At 35.5% G+C, this 20,190-nt stretch overlaps 1 protein-coding gene across 1 annotated transcript in view; it reads left to right on the top strand.

Moving 5' to 3' along the window:
* The window catches only part of LOC112974075 (CUB and sushi domain-containing protein 3), a gene marked incomplete at its 3' end in the record, with an annotated part of 516,764 nt that overhangs the window by 429,639 nt on the left and 66,935 nt on the right, over window positions 1-20,190 (top strand). The window contains exons 37-40 of the mRNA XM_026082659.1: window positions 4,095-4,213; window positions 6,767-6,836; window positions 8,369-8,485; window positions 15,639-15,848. Of these exons, the coding sequence (XP_025938444.1) occupies window positions 4,095-4,213; window positions 6,767-6,836; window positions 8,369-8,485; window positions 15,639-15,848 (516 nt within the window). The remainder of the gene's footprint in view (window positions 1-4,094; window positions 4,214-6,766; window positions 6,837-8,368; window positions 8,486-15,638; window positions 15,849-20,190) is intronic.

Below are 20,190 nucleotides of genomic sequence, written 5' to 3'. Positions count from 1 at the left end.
TTCCTGTCTGATTGTCTTCTACATAATTTCTGTAATATTCAATATCTATTTAAAATTAATAAAGGTGTGTTCATTCTAAAATGTAACCCCTGGAAATTTATGCATTTAAACTGTGTAATTTTAACATAAACATATAAATAGTTAAACAAATTCCATAAAATTAAGGCAATTACTTTAAAAAATTAAAAGGTATATTACTTTAGGACTTATGTGGTCAAACAGTGTGTTTTTCAAGATTTCATTTGTAGCTTTTCATATTTAGAGCTACAGAAGCTGTCGGAGAAGGGGGTAGTAGCATCAGATTGCTTCTTTATCTTTTTCATTTATATCCAGTTCTTTTTTATCAGAAATATTTAAAAATGAGAAGGTACTGAAAAAGTGTTTTCTATTAATGTCTATGTTAAAGTCTCTTTTCTCTCTAATGCAATTGTTTATCAAAGTTTAAAAATCTAAAACATTATGCTAAGACAGTATAATGTGATTCAAGGAACTAGTCATGCACTAAAAATAGTCAGTAATGAACAGAGTGCAGTTTGTAAATACATTTATGATTTCCCCAGAATTACTTTTATGGCAATCTGAGAGACAAAAGTTCTTCTAAGCTAACCCTCAGCTGAGAAGAATCATATTATGCTTCAGTTTCTTGTAAGGCATTCGAAACCTTCCAACTGTATTTTTTGCCAACCATTATTTGATGAAGTGAGGTGAGAGCACAATAAGATGAATAGCTGTGACATGGTATGAGCCAAGTTACCAATTCTGAGAAAGGTATTTAAACTACCTCATTTCACTTTGCATGGCCTCAGAAAAAAATGAGTATTCACATGCTCATTTTCTACATTTCAGCTGAAGGTTCAGCAATTGGAAGCTGAAGACTAATAACTCTTTAAATGCTCAAAATAGTTTATAAGCACTCATCTGTATAAGCCAAATCCTGCTGTACTTTTGCCTCTACATTTCTGTAGATTCGATCCCTCCATCCTTAGGGAGGGAAATTAAATATCATCTATCCCAACTTTAAAAGCTATTTATGCAGCTAGATTCTTTATTGTTGAAGATCTTATAAAGGACTCATCTAAAAATTTTACCCCCAGCTTCAACTCTGCCATGCTCATACTGAGGCAGTAGTGCCAAAAGGCTCTGAGACAAGCTGTGCTTGTGATAGTGGCTTGTGGTATTCCTCATTTTGGGTTCATTCAACTCTTTTTCACCATCATAATGTTCCAGTATATCTTTTAATGATTTTGTGTGATAAGTTATCTTCTCTTTAAGGTAGGCCTTTTAATCACTCAGTAACCACGTACCATAAAATTTCATTTTTAAAAGTAGTATAGTTACAAGACTGAGGATGAAATGAACTACAAAGGTAGCTGTGAGTTTATGTGATCTGTTTCCACTGTTAATTTACAGTGAACACTTGAAAGTCATCCTCTTTTGAAGCCAGTGGCATCAAAATTTTCATTCTCTGCTATATAAATACTATTTATTGTGTGCTTTTAAATAAATGACATCGAAAGAATGTTTATCGGCTATAGAGAATAACATATAATGTCTCAAGTTCGTATATGTATGCAACATGACAGAAATAACTTTTCTATATTATAACATGAGCGTTATAGGAATCAAGCTTGTACTGTATGCAAATTTAGTACATTTTATCTCTATTTTTACCGTTGTTTTTTTTTTGGGGAGGGGGGTAATTTTCTCTCCAGAATGTATAATTAATTGTAAATAATCAGAATTCTGCTAGGTTTCAAGACAGGTATTCCTATGTTTCTAGTGCTCTTATTTGAAATTTGTACAAAGAAATCCAAGCACAAGTATACAAAATAACATTTTTAAATTATCGGATACTGAAATAATTTATAAGTTCAAATGATAACCTGAAGCATAAAACTGTAATGGTTCAAATCGGGCCATAAGTTCTTTTTTTTTTTTTTCTTCTAGCAGATGCTGTTAATCTAGGTTAAGATCACAAACAGAGCTTAAATTTAAGCTTTTTATTTAAAAAAGCACTTTTATAATGAAGGAATTTTGTGGTATAATACAAAAATGGAGAGGATCAAGGTTTTCCTTCATATGACTTGGATCACCTTCTGGATCTCTCATAAGTAAAAAGTGCATCTTAGCCCATCAGTTGTTTTGCAAATAGGTTCTTTGATGTTCTTTTTGTTTGCAGTTTGAGAGAAAAAAAAAGAATTTGAGTGATAAGAATCATTTGGTAAATAGAAATACACTGCAAAATGTTGTCTTGTATATTATCCTTGCATCATTTTGTTTGGAAAGGAATGTTTCTCCTTTGAAATACTGTTTATTTCAGGACTTTCTTCCCCAGGTTCACAGAAAAGGAGTTAATCTTCCTTTCTCTGTGATGATAATATTTTGTACATACTGATCCTGTAGAGATCCTGCATTGACCATGTACATACTGATCATTCTTTTACTTCAATTTTTGGAGCATTTATGTGTAAAGAAGTTTGGTTGTGTTTTGTTTTATTTTTCTGTGTCTCTAATAATTATCACTGCTTATTTTAAAACAATCTATTTCTCTTATTTTCTTTACTAGAAAGCATTAAATTGTTCACTGCAGTGATTCAGTGTTAGCTCCCACATATTCTGGCTGTAAAAGGGAAAATAGCAAAGACTAGACAATATTTCTTTTCTTAAGGCTGCTGGACTGTTGAATGTCATGAAAAACATATTGTTGCTGAATTATATAAGCTCCTTAATAGCCAAAGATTTTTTTTCAATATTCACCAAGTTAACAGAGACCAAAAGTAATGAGCAGAACTGCCCTGTCTGTGGATCTATATCAGTTATTTCTGATTCCTATTAACAGATATCCACAATAAAAATATGTTTTTTCCTCTAATTACTGTCCTCAGCAGAGAAGAAAAGGATTGCAAAGCCATTAAGGGAGTTTCTTCAATGCAGGATTGAATTACATTTTATAGTGGGACTTATATTATCGTTGTTCTGAGGTTCACTTGTATGAATACACAAAAGATTGTAGATTCCAGTGATCTTAGTCCAAATATATTATTATATAAATATAATATAGTAATAAATATATATAATAAATATATATAATATAATATAAATTTATTAGCTTTCAGCTTTCATATATTATAAAAAATGTTATTTAATTTAATTTTATTTAATGAGATTCTTAAATTAAGTGAATGGTTACATTAGCAAGTTTTCAAACATGCACAAGCTGATAATATGGTGATGTAATTCCATTATTGAATCCCACATGTCCCTACTACCCTATGTATGTATGTGTTTAATTGCTTATTAATCCTGGCCTCACAAGTATTTAGGGTGCAATTCTTACAGCATGCAAACAGAGTAAGAGAACTGCTTATACTTAATGTTACACATGTTCTTATCTTCCTGGATCTTCCTGGGTAGATGCAGTGAAGAATTTTTTTCATTTCTCCTTCTGATGAGCATGAAAAAAACATACAGTCTCTTGCCAAACTGACTTCTATYATGATCAGGAATTAGAAATATCTGTGTTGTAACTTTATATATACTGTGTTAAAAATGGCAGATTAGGTGAGAATTTGATGTAAATTTTCTGTTTCTGTATAAAGGAATGGAAAAGCAGAGGTAGACCTGGGAAGGACTGAATGCGGGTGGGCAATTTTACATACTTTGCACTTGTTTTCCTGTGTTTTGTGTTTGGTGGGGTATTGGCCAATATTGTCCATCTGTAACACCCTGGGAAGGGAATGTGCAAGTGCTCCCAGTTTGAATTAGGCTATGGTTTGGGGTGAGACTGAAGTTGGAACTAAATGGGTCTAAGCCAGAAGACAGAAGAAATTTAGCCAAGACTGAATTGAGACTACCAATTGCTGGGAAGTGTTTGCTGCCTGTCTGTTTGTTTCTTTCCCCTTCCTTTGCTCAGCAAAGAAAGTTTTCCTCTCTATATAGTTCCAAAATAATATGCCACTTGCTTGTGCACAGAGAAACTGCTGGTACTCAGGAGCTTCCTAAAATATATCAATAGAGTGTGCCCATATACAGTATGTGAATCCAAAAACTGATTATATATTCCTTAGAATATCTAAACTTCTCAATTTTCACAGCTATGGGTCTGGACTCTTGTCCTGAACCACAGACTCCAAGCAATGGGATCAAAATTGGAGACAGATACATGGTTGGAGATGTGGTGTCCTTCCAGTGTGATCAGGGTTATTCCCTCCAGGTGAGCCAAGTTTACAATTTTAAGTGATGCCTTTAGTTCTTTAACGTGGTTATGTTTGAGTCTGTCAATATGAAATGGACATCAAAAACTTCAGGAGTTGTAAATACACAATCAGTTTGCAGGACTGATGACTTTTACTGCCTAATATAAAATTCACAACCATCCAAATATTCCCTCAAAGTATGCAGCTCTGTGCTTCCTCCATGTTTGTGATTATAGGTTGTTTTACATTACTGATGATATCTTTGGTTTTCATAGATGAACTGTTGAAGTGCTGGCAAATTAAGCTAAACAAATCACATGATGAACAATATCAATAGGTCTCTATAGGCAAGAATAAAAAGAAAATAAGTGGAAGGGGGAAAAAAGAACCAACAAAGGGAAGGGATTCCCCCCACCCCCCCAGAAATCAGATAGTGTCGGTTATTTTCTTTCAGATTTTTTTTTTTTTTAATCCAAAAAGGTTTTCAAAATGTGGGTGTTTTTTACCATGCATATTTGCTATGTTGTTGAATTAGCAAAAAGTAGGACTAGAGGCAACACAATGACCGTGAATTGTGATTAATTTGCCTATTTGAGTTTCCTGGCATGTACAACCAGTAGGAAGCTGTCTGTCTACAGGAAAGAGCTTGGATATATTTTCAACAATATCTATAGTTACGCTGAAGAACCAAATCCAAAACTGATCACTGCTTCAACTTGAGATACTCTCCGAAAGGATGAAGATTCCAACAGATAGATTATTCTTTTCTATATTTTTTCTCATGTGTGACACTGCAGTCAGTAGCCTTCATTTTATCTTGCTCTGTCAAAGCATAAAAAGAGAAAACAATCAAATTACCTATGCATAGTGTGTTCCCATTCTAGCAAGTAAAATACATCTTAAAGGGAGAAATGTTTTATTTTTGATATATGACAATGCTAATGGAGTTATTGATAATTTTGGAGTAAAATAGCACACGGATAACTTTGAAGATGGGTATTTCTCTGCCTTTCTTCGGTAATGTCAATCTGGCTTGTAACACCTGATGATGGGCTTCAGACTGACTCACTGAAGTGGAGTTTAAGAACACTGATCATTTCAAACAGTTGTTTTACCTAATTCTTTGAAGACCTAGATCCTGCGGTAATAAGTACTACATCAAAAATATAAATTGTTTTAGTTTTTTGGACAGTGTAAAAAGCTGCAGTCAACATTGTGTAATAGGAACTAAATAAACTTGTCTGCTTCCGGATCTCACCCACTGTTTGGATTTGGGACCTGTATTCCAGTTTCCCCTTCAATACAGAGTTCCTAGTCATGCTTTCAGCCTTCTAGCATTGCAAGAATAACTGAAATATTCTGTGATTGCAGCTCTGACAATGACTGCTGAAGTTTAGCTCTTAGGCTTGAAATAAAGGAAATATAAAGAGCACTGGAACATAGATCATGTAAACACACATTAAAAACCTCCTCCTTCCATATTGTTTTGCTGGCATATACAGTATGACTTTGCCACTTCATTTTTTTCTTCTAGCACTGAGCAGATGTGCCTACTCACACTTATAGAGAAAACATGTTAGTTTTTCTTCTAGGAGAGAAAAAGAATGGGTTGCAGACTGATTAATAAGCTATTCACAATTGCCCTGTACGCCTTACAGATACTTGGTTCTTGCAAATACTGCAGGAATTAATAAGGAGATTGAACATTATGACTAACTTTTCTCTTCATATGAAGGTTGAACAAACAGGCTAAGAGCTAGAGATTTTTTTTCTACTAAGATATAGAGGTCTATAAGATATATAATACAAGGTATATTAAAGCATGTATTACATAGTTTTCCGAGATATCTGAAGTACAGTTTTCTCCTGACGTTTTTCATTTTCATTTGCTGTACCTGGAAGACAGTAATGATTACATGAAGTTGTTGAACAAGGTAGTGGTGGATCTTGAAACAAATCTGTTACAGACTGCCTTGAAATATCAGAGAATATTTAGACTATTCATGACACTTAATCTGTTGTAAAGAGACAGTCTATTGTAAAGAAATTTCTTAAATCACTCAGCTTTTGGCTACTTAAAGCAACTATTTGGATGGGTAGGGATGAGGTAAGGACTGCATTTAGAATCGATATGCAGTTAATATATAAACCCAGTAATGTATATCGTTCATATATTTTTCATGTTCCACAGTTGATGCAAATGAATATGTAATCATTGCTCAGTTAGACCTTTAGTTTCTAACTTTACTGTAGGATTAACTCATCAAATTGCTAAAGCTGGAATCACAGAATTCAAATGGACACTGTTAGAAACAATAATAGGAGGGTATGAACACAATTCCCTACAGAGCTAACAGTCACAAAGGTAAGATTGCACAGTCTTCCCGGTTTCATTGAAGGGTATGATATAAATCACAGATGTACAATATAGATGTTATACCTTATTACTTTTTTTATATTTTGATGCTGTTTTGGATTATCGCTAAACATTTTTTTTGTTGAGCTACTAATGATACAGCGCATACTTCATATTTTTATTATATGTATTGTTAAATATTGTGTCATTTTAGGGACATTCACACATCACCTGTATGCCCGGACCAGTAAGAAGGTGGAATTACCCAATTCCAATATGTTTAGGTACGTTCATCATACATAAATTTGCTTAAATATGTTGGAATGAGCAAGTCAGAGAACTCAAAAATAAGAGATATGTGTAGGGAAAGGAGTAGGTAGATTTGAAAGAACTTAATTAAAAGTGAAAATGGTCAGATTAAGCTGAAGATTTTCAGAGTATACTGATAAGAGTATACACTCTTATTTCGGCAAAGCTTTTCTGAAGTGTCCGATCAGAAGAAGAATGAATGAAATAGATTCCAATATGAATCTCCTATACCAGTGATGTGACCTCCAGAGACCTTTACAAACATAGTTAATTTATTTATGAATCATTTCCTCAGCAGATTGATAAGTGCTATAGAAAATACTGAAATAGAAGTAACATTACATTCTCAGCTCTGATGATTTCAGTATAAGGCATGTCTACCTATTTAAAAAGACATTTTATTTTTCAAATTAAACTCTATAAATGACCATATTGATATTAATGGAGGAAGCCCTAGGAACCTGCTGAAAGCCCAACTGAAACATCTGAAATGCACTAAAATATATTCTTTTTATATGAAGAATAAATGTGAGGAATGTAAAACTCTATCTGCATCCTCTTTGACTGAATAGAAATGGCTTTTTGGGGGGGAGGGTTCCCATAATAATAAAAGTTATCTGCATTTGTAATCTTGAATGTATAGAAAGCAGGAAGCTGCAGATCCCATTAGAGGTTTTATACTTTACTTTTCTTTGAGACAGATTATGTATCCCCATGACCTACCACACATAATGCTGCTCTTAATTCAGTGAGGTGTTAAACACCTCCTGTGAGGTACTGAGCTCCCCTTGCCTTGCCTTGCCTTGCCTTGCCTTGCCTTCTCTCAAATAATGATTTTTAGTTGTATTTCAAAGGATGTAGCAACTGTTAACTGGAAAAAAAAGGAGTTAGTTTAAAAAATCTTATTTACCCTAATTAACATCTTGATCTTTTAAAAGATGTTTTCAAATCTAACATTGAAATGAAAGTTACTTTACTGAACGACCTCATGCCTGATAAAATAGAAAAGAAACTCCAAAAATTGTTTGCATTTCTGGAAATATCATACATGTACCTTTTCTAACTCTATTTACTTTATCTCCTTTTTAAAAGAGGAGGATACAAATACAGTGTTTATAAAGGCCTCTTGAAATGTTCAGAGTACAGAATGTTTGAATGTTTCCTTTATAAACCCATGAATAATTGTGTCAATGTGGCTATAAGCTGATACGTACCACTTGCTCGTTCACAAGATGGTTCATGCAGACAGAGTGCAGAGTGAACATCTGTTCTCTTTTCAGGAGCATGTGTCCCCCAAATTAAAACCCAGTCAATTCAGAATAAATACATTTTTACAGTACTTATTTATAAATTAGTTCATTACAGATATTTAGTGGTAAAAGAATATTTATATATATTTTAAAATATAAGCATTGATATATAATTAATCATGAAATGGTCCTAGATTTCTGGATTAATTTTTAGCTCATTTCTACTCCTCTAAAAAATATTTTTGTTGTTTTTGCAGCACAATGTGGTGGTGGCATGTCAGACTTCAGTGGAGTGATCCTTAGCCCTGGGTTTCCTGGCAACTATCCCAGCAGTTTAGATTGCACATGGACAATAAGGCTGCCTATTGGTTTTGGTATGTGCTCTTTCATGGATTAACTTTATTTCTTTTATGGCTTCAAAACATTGAACATAGATTTTAAAATATTGTAAATATTTATCCTGATCAAAATAATTTTAACTCCTTTAAAGGGTTTATCAGTGCCATAAAAGAAAGACTTAGGATAGAAAAGCTACAAAGTTCCCTGGTTTTCCTTTAAGATGTGTTGTAGTTTTCTGATAAAGATAGAATTGTTAAATTAGAATAAGCACAATTTTCTAGCTAAACAGACTTGATTTCTCTTAGCAAGGTTATAAATCCAACAAAGATAAATAGCTACCAAAAGTGTTTTAAACCAAGTCAGTATCAGTTTAGAACAGTGTGACCGCAAGGTGGGAAAGAGAGGGTTGGATACCAGTGTAGAGAGACACTCATGTTCATAAGGGGTTAAACAACATAGATTTAAGGAAGGACTTACTCTCCAAACTGCGCAGGGAGCCCCAGGAACCAACTGCATGGAGGGGTCGCTGATGGGAGGCTGTTGGATGCACAGGTTGGACGCCCAGGCGGGACTCAACTTGTTGTATCCTGAAGGCCCCTTTAATCTACCAGAACTATGTCCGTATCTCAGCTGTGCTAACCTTGGGTAGCTACTGGCTGCGAAGTAGCTAGACATTGTTGACAAAACAGAATATGCGTGTCCGGCCTTGGGTTTTGGTCAGTGTGTAGAGAGCACACTCTGGGGCTGCTGTCACATACTCTGCCAGTTACCTGACTCCTTGCCACATCTTCCACAGGTGTTCTCACTACAAACAGAATAAAAATACATTTAAGATTTCAGGTTTTTTATCATTAGGCTTCTTTGCAGTCCCTAGGGGAATATCGCAGAAGCATAGAAATGTTCTTGGAGGGACCTCTGAAAGCCTCCCTCTCAAGGTTGTCAAACCTCCCATTCAAAGTGAAGAGGTCACTAACACCAGATCAAGTCAACTATGGGTGGCAGGTTCTCTTCAGCAGGGACTCAACCAGTTGGTTCCCAGCCTGTACCAATGCATGAAGCTGTTCTGCCCCAGGTGCAGAATTTTGCACTTCTCTTTCTTCAAAACTTTGTGAAGTTTCTGTTGACCCAGTCCTCAGTTTTTCAGTATTTCCATGGATGGAAGCTCTGTCATTTGGTATATTGACCACTCCCACTTATTCAGTAATCTCCACAGATTTGTTCAGGATGCATTCTTTCTCATTACCCAGGTCACTGATGAAGACACTGAGTAGTATGAGCTCCTATATCAACCCATGGAATAGACTGTGGACACTGAACAGCCAATTTTCACCCTTGGAGCCTCAGAGTTCAGCTCATTTTTAACCCACTTGCTGTCCATTCATCAAGCCCATATATCTATAGCTTCCAGATGAGAATGCTATAGAAGACAGAGTCAAAAGCCATACTAGAGTCAAAGTACATTATATCAATTGATCTCGATTTGTCAACATAGCCGGTAATTTCATTACAGAATGAAATTAGGGTTGATCAAGTGTGATTTTCCTTGGTAAATCCATGTTGACTGCTCCTGAGTCCCTTTGTGTTTGGAATGGCTTCCAGGTAGACGTGCTCCATAATCATTCCATGGACTGCAGTGAAGCAGACCAGCCTGTAGTGGCACAGGTCCTCTTTCCTTAAAGATGGGTGTAACGTCAGCCTTTTTCTAGTCACCAGGGACTTCTCTCATTCACCATAATTTTGCATAGATAATATCAGCATTTCAAACACATTGGCCAACCCCTTGAGCACCTTTGAGTGGATCCTACCAGCTACATGGTTATGAATACATCCACTTTCTCCGAGTAGTCGCTAACCAGTTGCTCTCCACTGCTGGATCCGCTCCTTCCCAAACCATTCTAGTACATGCAGAGGTCTAGGAGCACACTTTGCCTGTGAAGACTGAGATGAAAAAGACATTGAATATTTCAACCTTTCCTGTATTGCCCTCACTAGGTTGCTTTCCACATTCATCAGCGGACCCACATTTTCCATGTACATAAACGAACAGCAAGAAGTAGCTGTCAGAAAGCTAGATGAGTCTTAACAATCTCTTTTCAACATCCCAGATCTGCTGTCTTGGCAAGAAACAAGCCTCTAGGTCTGGCTGGCAGAAATGTGACTGTTCCATGCAGGAGGGAGTCCTTAACCAATAACACTTGTCGCTTGCTCTTGATAGCACTGGTCCTCGTCTGATAATCTGAGTTGTCTGGCTTGGAGTCTCTCCCCAACAGAAGTTGTTCCTTCTCTGTTACCAGGGTCATGATCTTGTTCTCTAGGTGAACCCCAGCAGGTGGGATGTAGCCTTCCTCCTGCTGCCAGAAGTTTCCAGCTTCTTCTCTCACAGGAATTCATGTCCTCATGCTCCTGTGTTGCTTTGATTTTACCTTCTTTCTTGCCTTGGGGGTGAGATATCATTTGACTTTCACAATCTGTGTCTGATGCTTTGTTTATTTGCTTTGAAACCGTGACTACCAACACTTAAGTTTCAGAAAGTCCCCCAATAATGAGGCTCCTGGCCTGGTCAAACACCTCCATGGTGGTTACAGAGGAAAACTGGTATATAGTTTTTCTGCTATTGGCTGATCCTCCCTAAACGTTAGGGATTTTTTATTGTGAACTGTTTGCTGATGGATTCAGATATTCTCTAGCAAGTTACCTGCTTCTAATATTTTAAAAGAAGTTTTATAATTATTTTTATATCTTTTTCAAGTTGATTCTCAATTTTATTTTTTTTTAAGCTTGCTGAATTGTGTTTTTACATCTAACCTACTAGAATTTGATTCTTTCTAGTTTCTTCTTTTGGAGACAACTTTTGCCAGGTGAAGGTTGCTTTTTGCTTTTTGCAACACAATCCACTTTCTTTTTTGTGTATTTTCATGGTGTGTTTTTATGATAATGGTATATATTTATACCTTCAGGTTTGTGGTTGATCTGCAATGGCGCAGCTTTTTTTATTGATACTCTTAACTTTTTTCAATAAGAGTTCTCATTTTTATGTCATTCCACTTTTAAAAATTAGGCAAAAACTAATGGGATTGAATGCCTTGCATTGCTCCTGAGAGCAAGTTAAACACATTTCAGTCCCTTATGGTCACTGTTGCAGGGCAGCTCTTTGACAACAACGCTTAAGCCGGATTCTGCACAGAGAGATGCTTTTCTTTTCTTGTGGGGTCCCTGACCAGTTACTTTAAGAAACGATCATTAACTGTCCCTAAAAATCTAGTTTTGATGAGAGAAATATAGCTAATCTGTACTTCAGTAATTCAAGTTTTCCGTTACTATTGCATCTTCTGAACTTGTAGCCTCTTTGATTTTCCTGAGCACATCAGACAGGTTCCATATAGTCCTAAAACTTTACTTTGCCTGTTCCATCTAGAATTTTGGTCCATAGGCATTCTGTGTTACATGTTGACATTGGTAATTATCATGTCATTTGATTTTATGCTTTTTCTTAAGTATACTGCAACTGTTTCTCTGTCATAACCTGTTCTGTTTTTTCCCTGTACTGTATGAACTGATAACACACTGGCCACTGGTTACCTTTCTTCTTCCAAGTTTCCCATATATATACTATTGCAAAATCTTTATTCAAAGCTCCAGATCATTTTTTAAACTTCTGGTTCATGTGTAGGAGCATGTGCACTTCTTGGGTTTCTTCTCTGCTTGCTGGTTGAATGGCATGCTTTTCTTTTTGTCTGCTCCTCACAGTTTCCTGTTTGATAATTGCCATCTTCTGTTGTATTCTTTACTTAACAATGCAAGATTTCTGGGTCTTCTTCAGCAAGTGAATGTGTCATCCCAAATAGTTTGCCCTTCTGCATCTGTTCACGTTCTTCCTCTCCTCTTTCCAAATCACGTCTGTGTTCTTTTTGATTTTAAGTCTCATCTGCCTGGTTCACTTATAATTTAAATGAAAGCCATTTGTTCTGCATGGGCTGTTTATACTGAAGAGTGTTAAATCTTGTGTAACATTAACTGAGCAGAATCTATTTGGGGAAAATACATCATCTCTGGATAAGAATTTCCAAATAAAATCCTATTGTTATGTTTGCATTTTGTTCAAAAGTCACAAGACTCAAGTCAGTCTTTGATTTTTTTGCATTAGTATTTTATATAAATAGCATCAATGCTTTAATTTTGCCAGTGCTTGAATTTTAGAGAGATTAACTTGACAGCTTAGTTAGCATTTCATTATGAGTCATACTGATGTGTAGAATCTTCAGATGCCATACGGATCCCTGCTGGCTGAGTTATCCAAGGAAATGATCGCAATAGTAGGTTTATTGTCCATGGGTCAAAGCTCTAGGGAAATAGAACATTCAGAGCTATAAGGGAATAGGATACTTTAACAGATGATTTCAAAGACATTTGCTAATAAGGAAGAAATAATAAAAATCTGGAATACTGATTCCATTTCAGATTCTATACTGTGCTGAACTCTACACAGAAATTACTGTCTTTTTATGCCAGATATGTTCTTTTCTGCCTCTTGTCCCACTCCACTGCTATCCTGCTTGTTTTCCACTACTGACTCCTTACAGCAATCCATTTTCTTCACTTGCATTGTCCCAGGCTTATCTTTCCATTTCTTTCTCCACATCCAACAATTCCAATTTGGCTGTCCAGACTCCCATTTAAACTATATATTTAAACTATATATTAATATACTATTTAATTTTACCTCCAGTTAGGAAGGAAATTCAACTATTACAGTTTTGAAGACAGTTCCTTGGATGAAATAAATAAGTTTAGCTGCCCCCAAATCAGTAGTTTTGCACTGCTTTACACCAACGAAATTTAGCCACTGGATTTAGAACTGTTTTCCAGTTCATATATGGGAAAACTAAGTGCTCCTGTTGCTGGAAGAACTGATTGAAATATTTTTAACATTTTGACCCTTTTTATATAATATGTTGATAATAGGAGACAAATACACTGAATTGAAGATTGGAGTAAATTTGCATTTCACCTTTTGGCTTTTGAAGAAGTGATGGTTAAAACTGGTTTTACAGAGGCTGTGGTTCTAGTCCAGTGGAGGCACAGACATCTAACTCTGCTGAGTAGTAAAGGAAAAAACTCACAAAGACCATTATGGGAACCTTCTGTAGTTTTGTCTTGTTTCTAAGTGTTYCTAAAAAGAGATATCTTCCCAATTAGAAGCTATGGATCATAAGCTTTTCCACTTCAGACTAACTGTGATTATAATCTAAACCAGTAACTGTTAATTTGCAATGAGTTTACAAAGTTATTTTATATAATTTTTTTGCTATTCTTCCTGAGATTTGTAGTTAGATTTTATGTATAAATATATGGAATACTCAGAAAGAGTGTCCAAAGAAGAAAAGAAAGTGTAAAACTGGATGAGGAACAGTATAACAAGGAGAAGCCTGAGACAAATGGAGACAGGTGTCACAACATGAGAGAATGATGGATATCTAGGAAGATTGGTATGGTTCAGGAAACTTGCAGTGAAAGACAGGAAAATACAGAGAGTAGAATGATGGGCAAAAAATATAATATTAGAGATGTTTTTGTATGGATCAAAGAGGGTAAAAAAGAAAAAAATGACAGGAAGATAGCATGAGTTGGCAGTTATTAAGGAATGACAACTTAAAATTTGGACAAATTTAGGTTCAGAGAATGAAATAAAAGGTCTAGCCTACAAATATCATGGACAGAGAAAGCGCAAGATTTGGACATAACTGGGTTCTTTGAGTAGGAAAGTAAATTTATAGGAATTTGGAAGGCTGGAAGAATCCAAGCTTTCTTACTACATATAGGCTATCTTACTACATATAGACTACGTATAGGCTATCTTCAAAGAAAGAGAGACAGAAATGATAAAGGTAACAGTAATATAGTTATGCACCATCCTTTTTGTGTGGAATATAAAATGTTACATGCTTCAGAAAACCATTCCAAAGTTTTGCTTGATATCTGAGGAGAAAGCTCTAAGAAACAGTGACAAACACTATTTAGCTATTACAGTTTAGGAATTACAAAATTATTCATGACTTTTCAATAATTAATTTGACTTTATATGTTTTCCTTTCAGTGTTATGTGAAATCATGTTGATTATCTTTGCCAGAAACACCAGCAGAGCTCAATCATCTTTTTAATGAAAGTACTCCATCATCATTCCATAGTAGCACTAGCTCACTTCAGACAAAATAAAAATTCTCTTTTGTTGTATCTTATTTAGAAAAATGTATAAATAATAAAATGTTTAAGGAGCCCAATAGCTACTCTGCTGATGAACATTTTCTCCTTCTCCTGTCACATAATAATTGTAACTCATCATCTGGTTAGGAGAGATAACTTGCTACTGGATAGTAAGCTCCCTTCCTGTTCCTTACTGAATCAAATAATCAGAAATTTCTGTTGACAAGGTCATCATATACCACAGTGTGAGGGGAATTAAGTAAATGAACAACATGTCTAATTTATAGTGAGAATCATTGATGAATGATTGTTAGGTAACATCATTTACATTATTTGAGAGCCCCAAAGAATATATATATGCGTAACCCATATTGTATATATGATTTTACTCTGCCTCATTATTTTTATTAAATATATTTTTTTTACAATTTTTTTTCTCTGTGTGTATACATACATACATACATACATACATATATTCACATCTAGATATAAACTAATAGAGGTCAGTTTATGTACCACTGAAATGCAGCTCTCTCTGAAGTAGGACTCAGTCACTGTCCCATTCCAGTTGTGGCACGCAAAGCATTTTTTCTTTTAATGGAAACAAAGACTATTGTATGCAATTGAAAACAATTTTAATTAAATTGAATGTATTTTACATTCAGAAGTTAAATTTGGCCAAAATACCAGAACAACAAACTTGGCCAAAAGTAGCATTTAGTTATAAATAACTTACAGTTCGATGCTTTACGTCAAGTCAGTATTTCAGCATTCACATTCCTTATCTTGCCAGCCTCTTAAAATTAGTAATAAAAAAGGAGAAAGAGTGCTTCATACTGAATCCCTGGGACTGTATCTCACAGCATAACACGTGCATTTCCACTGTTTACATTATTTTCTGACATCATCAGCGTATAATATATACACTTTATTTTCATTCCTGGTATTGATACCAATGGCTTTTATTTGCTCACAATGTTTTTCAGGTGTCCATTTGCAATTTGTGAATTTCTCAACGGAGACCATACATGATTATTTAGAAGTAAGGAGTGGATCTACAGAAAGTAGCACTGTTATTGGGAGACTAAGTGGTCCTCAGCTACCAGCCTCTCTGTTCAGCACAACTCATGAAACAAGCTTATACTTTCACAGTGATTATTCACAGAACAAACAAGGATTTCATATTGTGTACCAAGGTGAGAGATTTGATATTCTTATGTGAGAACAAGGTAGTTGTTAAAAGCTATTTCTTTTCTTATCACTCTTGAAAGATAAACATGAAATAAAAGATCTTGTGTATTTCAAACCAAAGTGTTATATTGTGATATGTTGTGATTGTACAGAGAGGCATGTAATTAAGAAAGGGGAAGAAATGTATTCTCATTAAAAAGCAGTAGAAAACTAAGTGAACAGATAATTTCTCATATTTAAATTTGGTTGGCATGTTGACTGACATTGTGTGGGTTTACAAAATAAGCATCTCTGTTGTTCAATCATTATAAACACAAAGGAATCGCAATTTTATGTCTTGGGTTCTGTCAAGGGAAAGGTCTAGATACTGTTTTAGAACACTGGATCAATATAGGCTAATCCAGAATTATCCCAACCTAGAAATCTCCAAATCCATTTTATTTACTAGTTGGCAATTTCCCCTGAAAGTTCATGTTCCATTCTACCCAGTTTGGCCCTGCTGAGCTGGCGAAGACTGCTAAATCATAGTTCTGTTCATGTAGTTGCAGATTCATTTTAAAGGAATTAAATCACCACTGTTCACAGAGAAAGGTCAAACGTATATTTTAAACTGTACCTGTTTTCACGATATGAATAACATCAGAGGGTGATTTTAAGAGATTTTACTTTATAGCAGTCTTCTATTACACTTTCAATAGTAACAAGTCCAAATTCACTTGAACTCTATATAACATTCTGAAAATGAGCCCCTGTAAAAGTGTTAGCTTTTATAGCAAAAATCAATTTATGACCTAAACTGCCTGGTAAGATGTTATTCAGTTCTTATTTGAGATATGCTATAATTTGTAGGGATAAGGGACCTTTACAATCTGCTGATGAGAAGAACAGTGAAAGACTGTAAAGAAAAAGCATGTGTCTAATTGATACTGTTAATAATAACAGTAACCATTTTGGAGATACTGTTGTTTGTGAGCAAAGAATTTCAAAACATTTCCCTCAGTGTTTTTAACCTCTTGTGAGATAGCTGGTTCTTACAAAAATATACACTCCATGTGCGCTTTTCAGATTTTGCAGATTTTGCATAGCGTATTTGTTCTCAGTTCTATAATAGGAAGGCAATGCTTGGAAAAGATAACCAAGATGTGCGAAAGAGGCTTATACTCAAACCTTACTTGCTCACTATAAAAGCTTTGATATTCATAGTTCATGATAGAACTTTTTAATTATTACTTATTCTGAGAAAAATATTGCAAGTAAAATTACAGTCAGGTTTCTTTTTCCCCTTTCTTAAACATATACATATATATATATATATATATATATATATATATATATAAAGCCTTTTGTGTCAGACTAATGTTCCATCTAGCTCAGTATGGTGTCTCCTAGTGGCAAAAAGAAATGCTACTTAGGAGCAAAGAAGTTAGCTAGTGAGCTAGAAGTTAGCTAGCTAATTTCTGTGGTCCATTACCGTTGTACTCCCCCAGCATCCACAGTGGTTGTGGTAGAGATATTAGAAGGTACAGCACTTCCCAAGCCTTTTTACACTCCCTCTGTGGACCTGTTGTCCATGAATTTGCCTAAGCCCTCTTTCAGCCTGCTGATACTGTCTGCCTGCATAAACTGCTGTGGCAACAAGTTCCAGAAGTTCTCTGCGCACTCTGTAAAGTTTCTTTTACTGTTCTGAACTGATCTGCTATGATTTCATTGAGAGCCTCCTCATTCTAATACTGTGGGATTTTATGGACGACATTTTTGCATTCAGCCTTTCCACCACCTTCATGATTTTGTGAATCTCAGTCATAACCCTCTGAGCCTTCTGCTCTCCAAACTGAAGAGTTTCAGCCTTTTGATATCTCCTTGTAAAGGTAGCTGCTTCCATCCCTTGGTCATTTAGTGATCAAGTCCACTGTCTCTTTCTTGTGATTCAGAGACCAGAAGTGTATATAGTACTCAAAATGCGAGCACACCAAGGTTTTAGATAGTGGCAAAATGACACCCACTATATCGATTTCAATATTCTTTCTGATCACACCCAGCATTGTGTTTACTTTTTTGGCTGCCTTTGCACATTGTACCAGTTTCAGAAAACTGAACTAATGACTCTGAAATCTCTTTCCTGAAGTGTCAGGAAAGAACTGTCAGATCTGTGTTCATCCATGCAAAGGCATGGATGATTTATGCAAGGGATTAAATTACATTTATCTATGTTGAAGCTCATCTGGCAGCTTTTTGCAGACCTAATTTTGTGAGGTCCTCCTGGAATTCCTCACTGACAGCATTTTACTGTCCATAAGAGCTTAGTATCATCTTCAGACTTGCAAATTGCACTGCTTACTCTCTTCTTCAGGTTATTGATGAAGATTTCGCACAAAACTGGGCTCAGTAACAATCCATTGAGAAAGCTGCTGGTGACTCTTCTCAATTCTGAGAAGTGACCTGTCCTTCAATTTAACCAGCTTTCATTCTGTAAAAGAACTTTTCCTCCAGTTCTGTGGTAGTTCAGAGTTTTAATAGCCTTTCTGTGGAACCTTGTCAAAAATCATTTTGAAAGTGTATTGTGTCCATTGGATCGCCTTTATACATGTCTTTATTGACACCTTTATAAAACTACAGGATGTTAGTGATGAAAGATTCCCCTTAGCTCTGCTATCTCTTGCCCAAGACACCATGTTTATCCATGTGATCAGTGATACTATTCTTTATTATAGACTCTACCATATTACCAGGGATGGAAGTCAGACTCAGTGATCTGTAATTTCAAGGATCCCTTCTAAAGCTCTTATTATAGATGAGATTTACATTGGCAAGCCACCAATCCTCTAGCACAGAGCCTGAAATGATAGGATATACACCTTGGTTCAGAAATTCTTCTGGATGAATGCCATCTGCTCCTGGTCCTCTGCCCTATCTATTTAGTCTAATACTTTTTTTGTATTTACTTCTAATTGATCTGGTATCTAAGACCTGTCTATTACAAACATTGTATCTTGTTTGGGAATCTCTCCAGCATCTTCTGATTTTTCAAATTATATTTTTGCCCTCTTAATTTCCTATTTATATTTGACCTGCTATGTTTTATTAGGTTTTGAAAAGGCAGACCTTTCATTTTTTAAATGACAGCCTTTTCCCTATGGTAACTTCCCTAACTTTCTTACTGAGTCATACAAGCCTTTTTTGTACCACTTTAGTAGATTTTTATTTTGAATTGTAGCTCATGTTTTACCTGGTCTTTTAATGCAACATTAATCAACATATTCCAGTCTGCATTACCTCATTTTTATATTTCTTTCATTTGTATTTTCCTCATTTGTTTCCCTTTCTGGAGACTGAATATGCCTGTGCTGTGTTTATTTAATTCGCTCTCTCCCGATACAAGCAAACAGTATTATGACTGCTGTTATGGAGCGGCTTTCCCACTAATACTCCTTTGAACTAAGACCTGAGTAGCAAGTCAGTTCAAATCTAATCTAACATCTTTGCTTGTGGGTTCTCAAACTGATTGTTCTAGGGAACAATTATTTCCTGCATTAACAATTTGATTTCTTCAAGTCATCATGATGAGGTCCATATGTGGGTATCTGGGTTTCCCCTTACTACTACCTGTCCTATATTTGCAGCTTTTCTAATCTTACTTAACATTTCCTGTTCAGTATAATTTTCTGCATTACAGGGTTGTGGAAGCAGTTAATACTACACTTATATTATTAGAATTTTAATTTCTACCTATAAGTATTCAGTCATGCTTCCTTTTTTCTGGTAATATCTTTTTGATATGAAACTTCATATAATTCTTTACATATAGTGTTGCTCCCCCACCTGGAAGTCCCTACCCCCCTATCATTCTTGTAAAGTAGCCTGGCAACACTGGTCTGTGAGGTGCCGTTCACATCAGGGTGGTTGACTGGTTCAAGCATTCTGGTTCCCACATGTTATATTTTACACTACTATATTGGTGTAAAAATGCTTCTTAGTTTTCCCTGTATTTTATTCCTTTATACTGCATGCACCAGTCAACTTGCATTGTAGGCTATCTGATTGCCTTCCCCATTCATTGCAAAACTGTTGTTTGTTTTTCTGCTGGCCTTTTTTTGGAGGTGCATTGACAGGTGGTCTCATCCCTCTCATGGCTTCACATCAGTTTTTCTACAGAAAAACTCTTCACATAAGTTTTTCCCCTGCTTCTGGTTTAAGGACTCCACTTGAACCTTTTTAATTTTCAGTGCCAGCATCCTGGCTCCATTTTGATTAAGGTGTATTGCAATTGGAAGCAATTTGCAGTCTTAAAGAGCTAATCAGTGGCCTACTTTTTTGAAGACCTATGAACACAAGGAGTCCATTCTCTTT

Source organism: Apteryx rowi, unplaced genomic scaffold (assembly GCF_003343035.1).
Source record: "Apteryx rowi isolate R43461 unplaced genomic scaffold, aptRow1 scaffold_589, whole genome shotgun sequence".
Lineage (NCBI taxonomy): Eukaryota > Metazoa > Chordata > Aves > Apterygiformes > Apterygidae > Apteryx > Apteryx rowi.
This window is presented reverse-complemented; position numbering and strand designations above follow the sequence as displayed.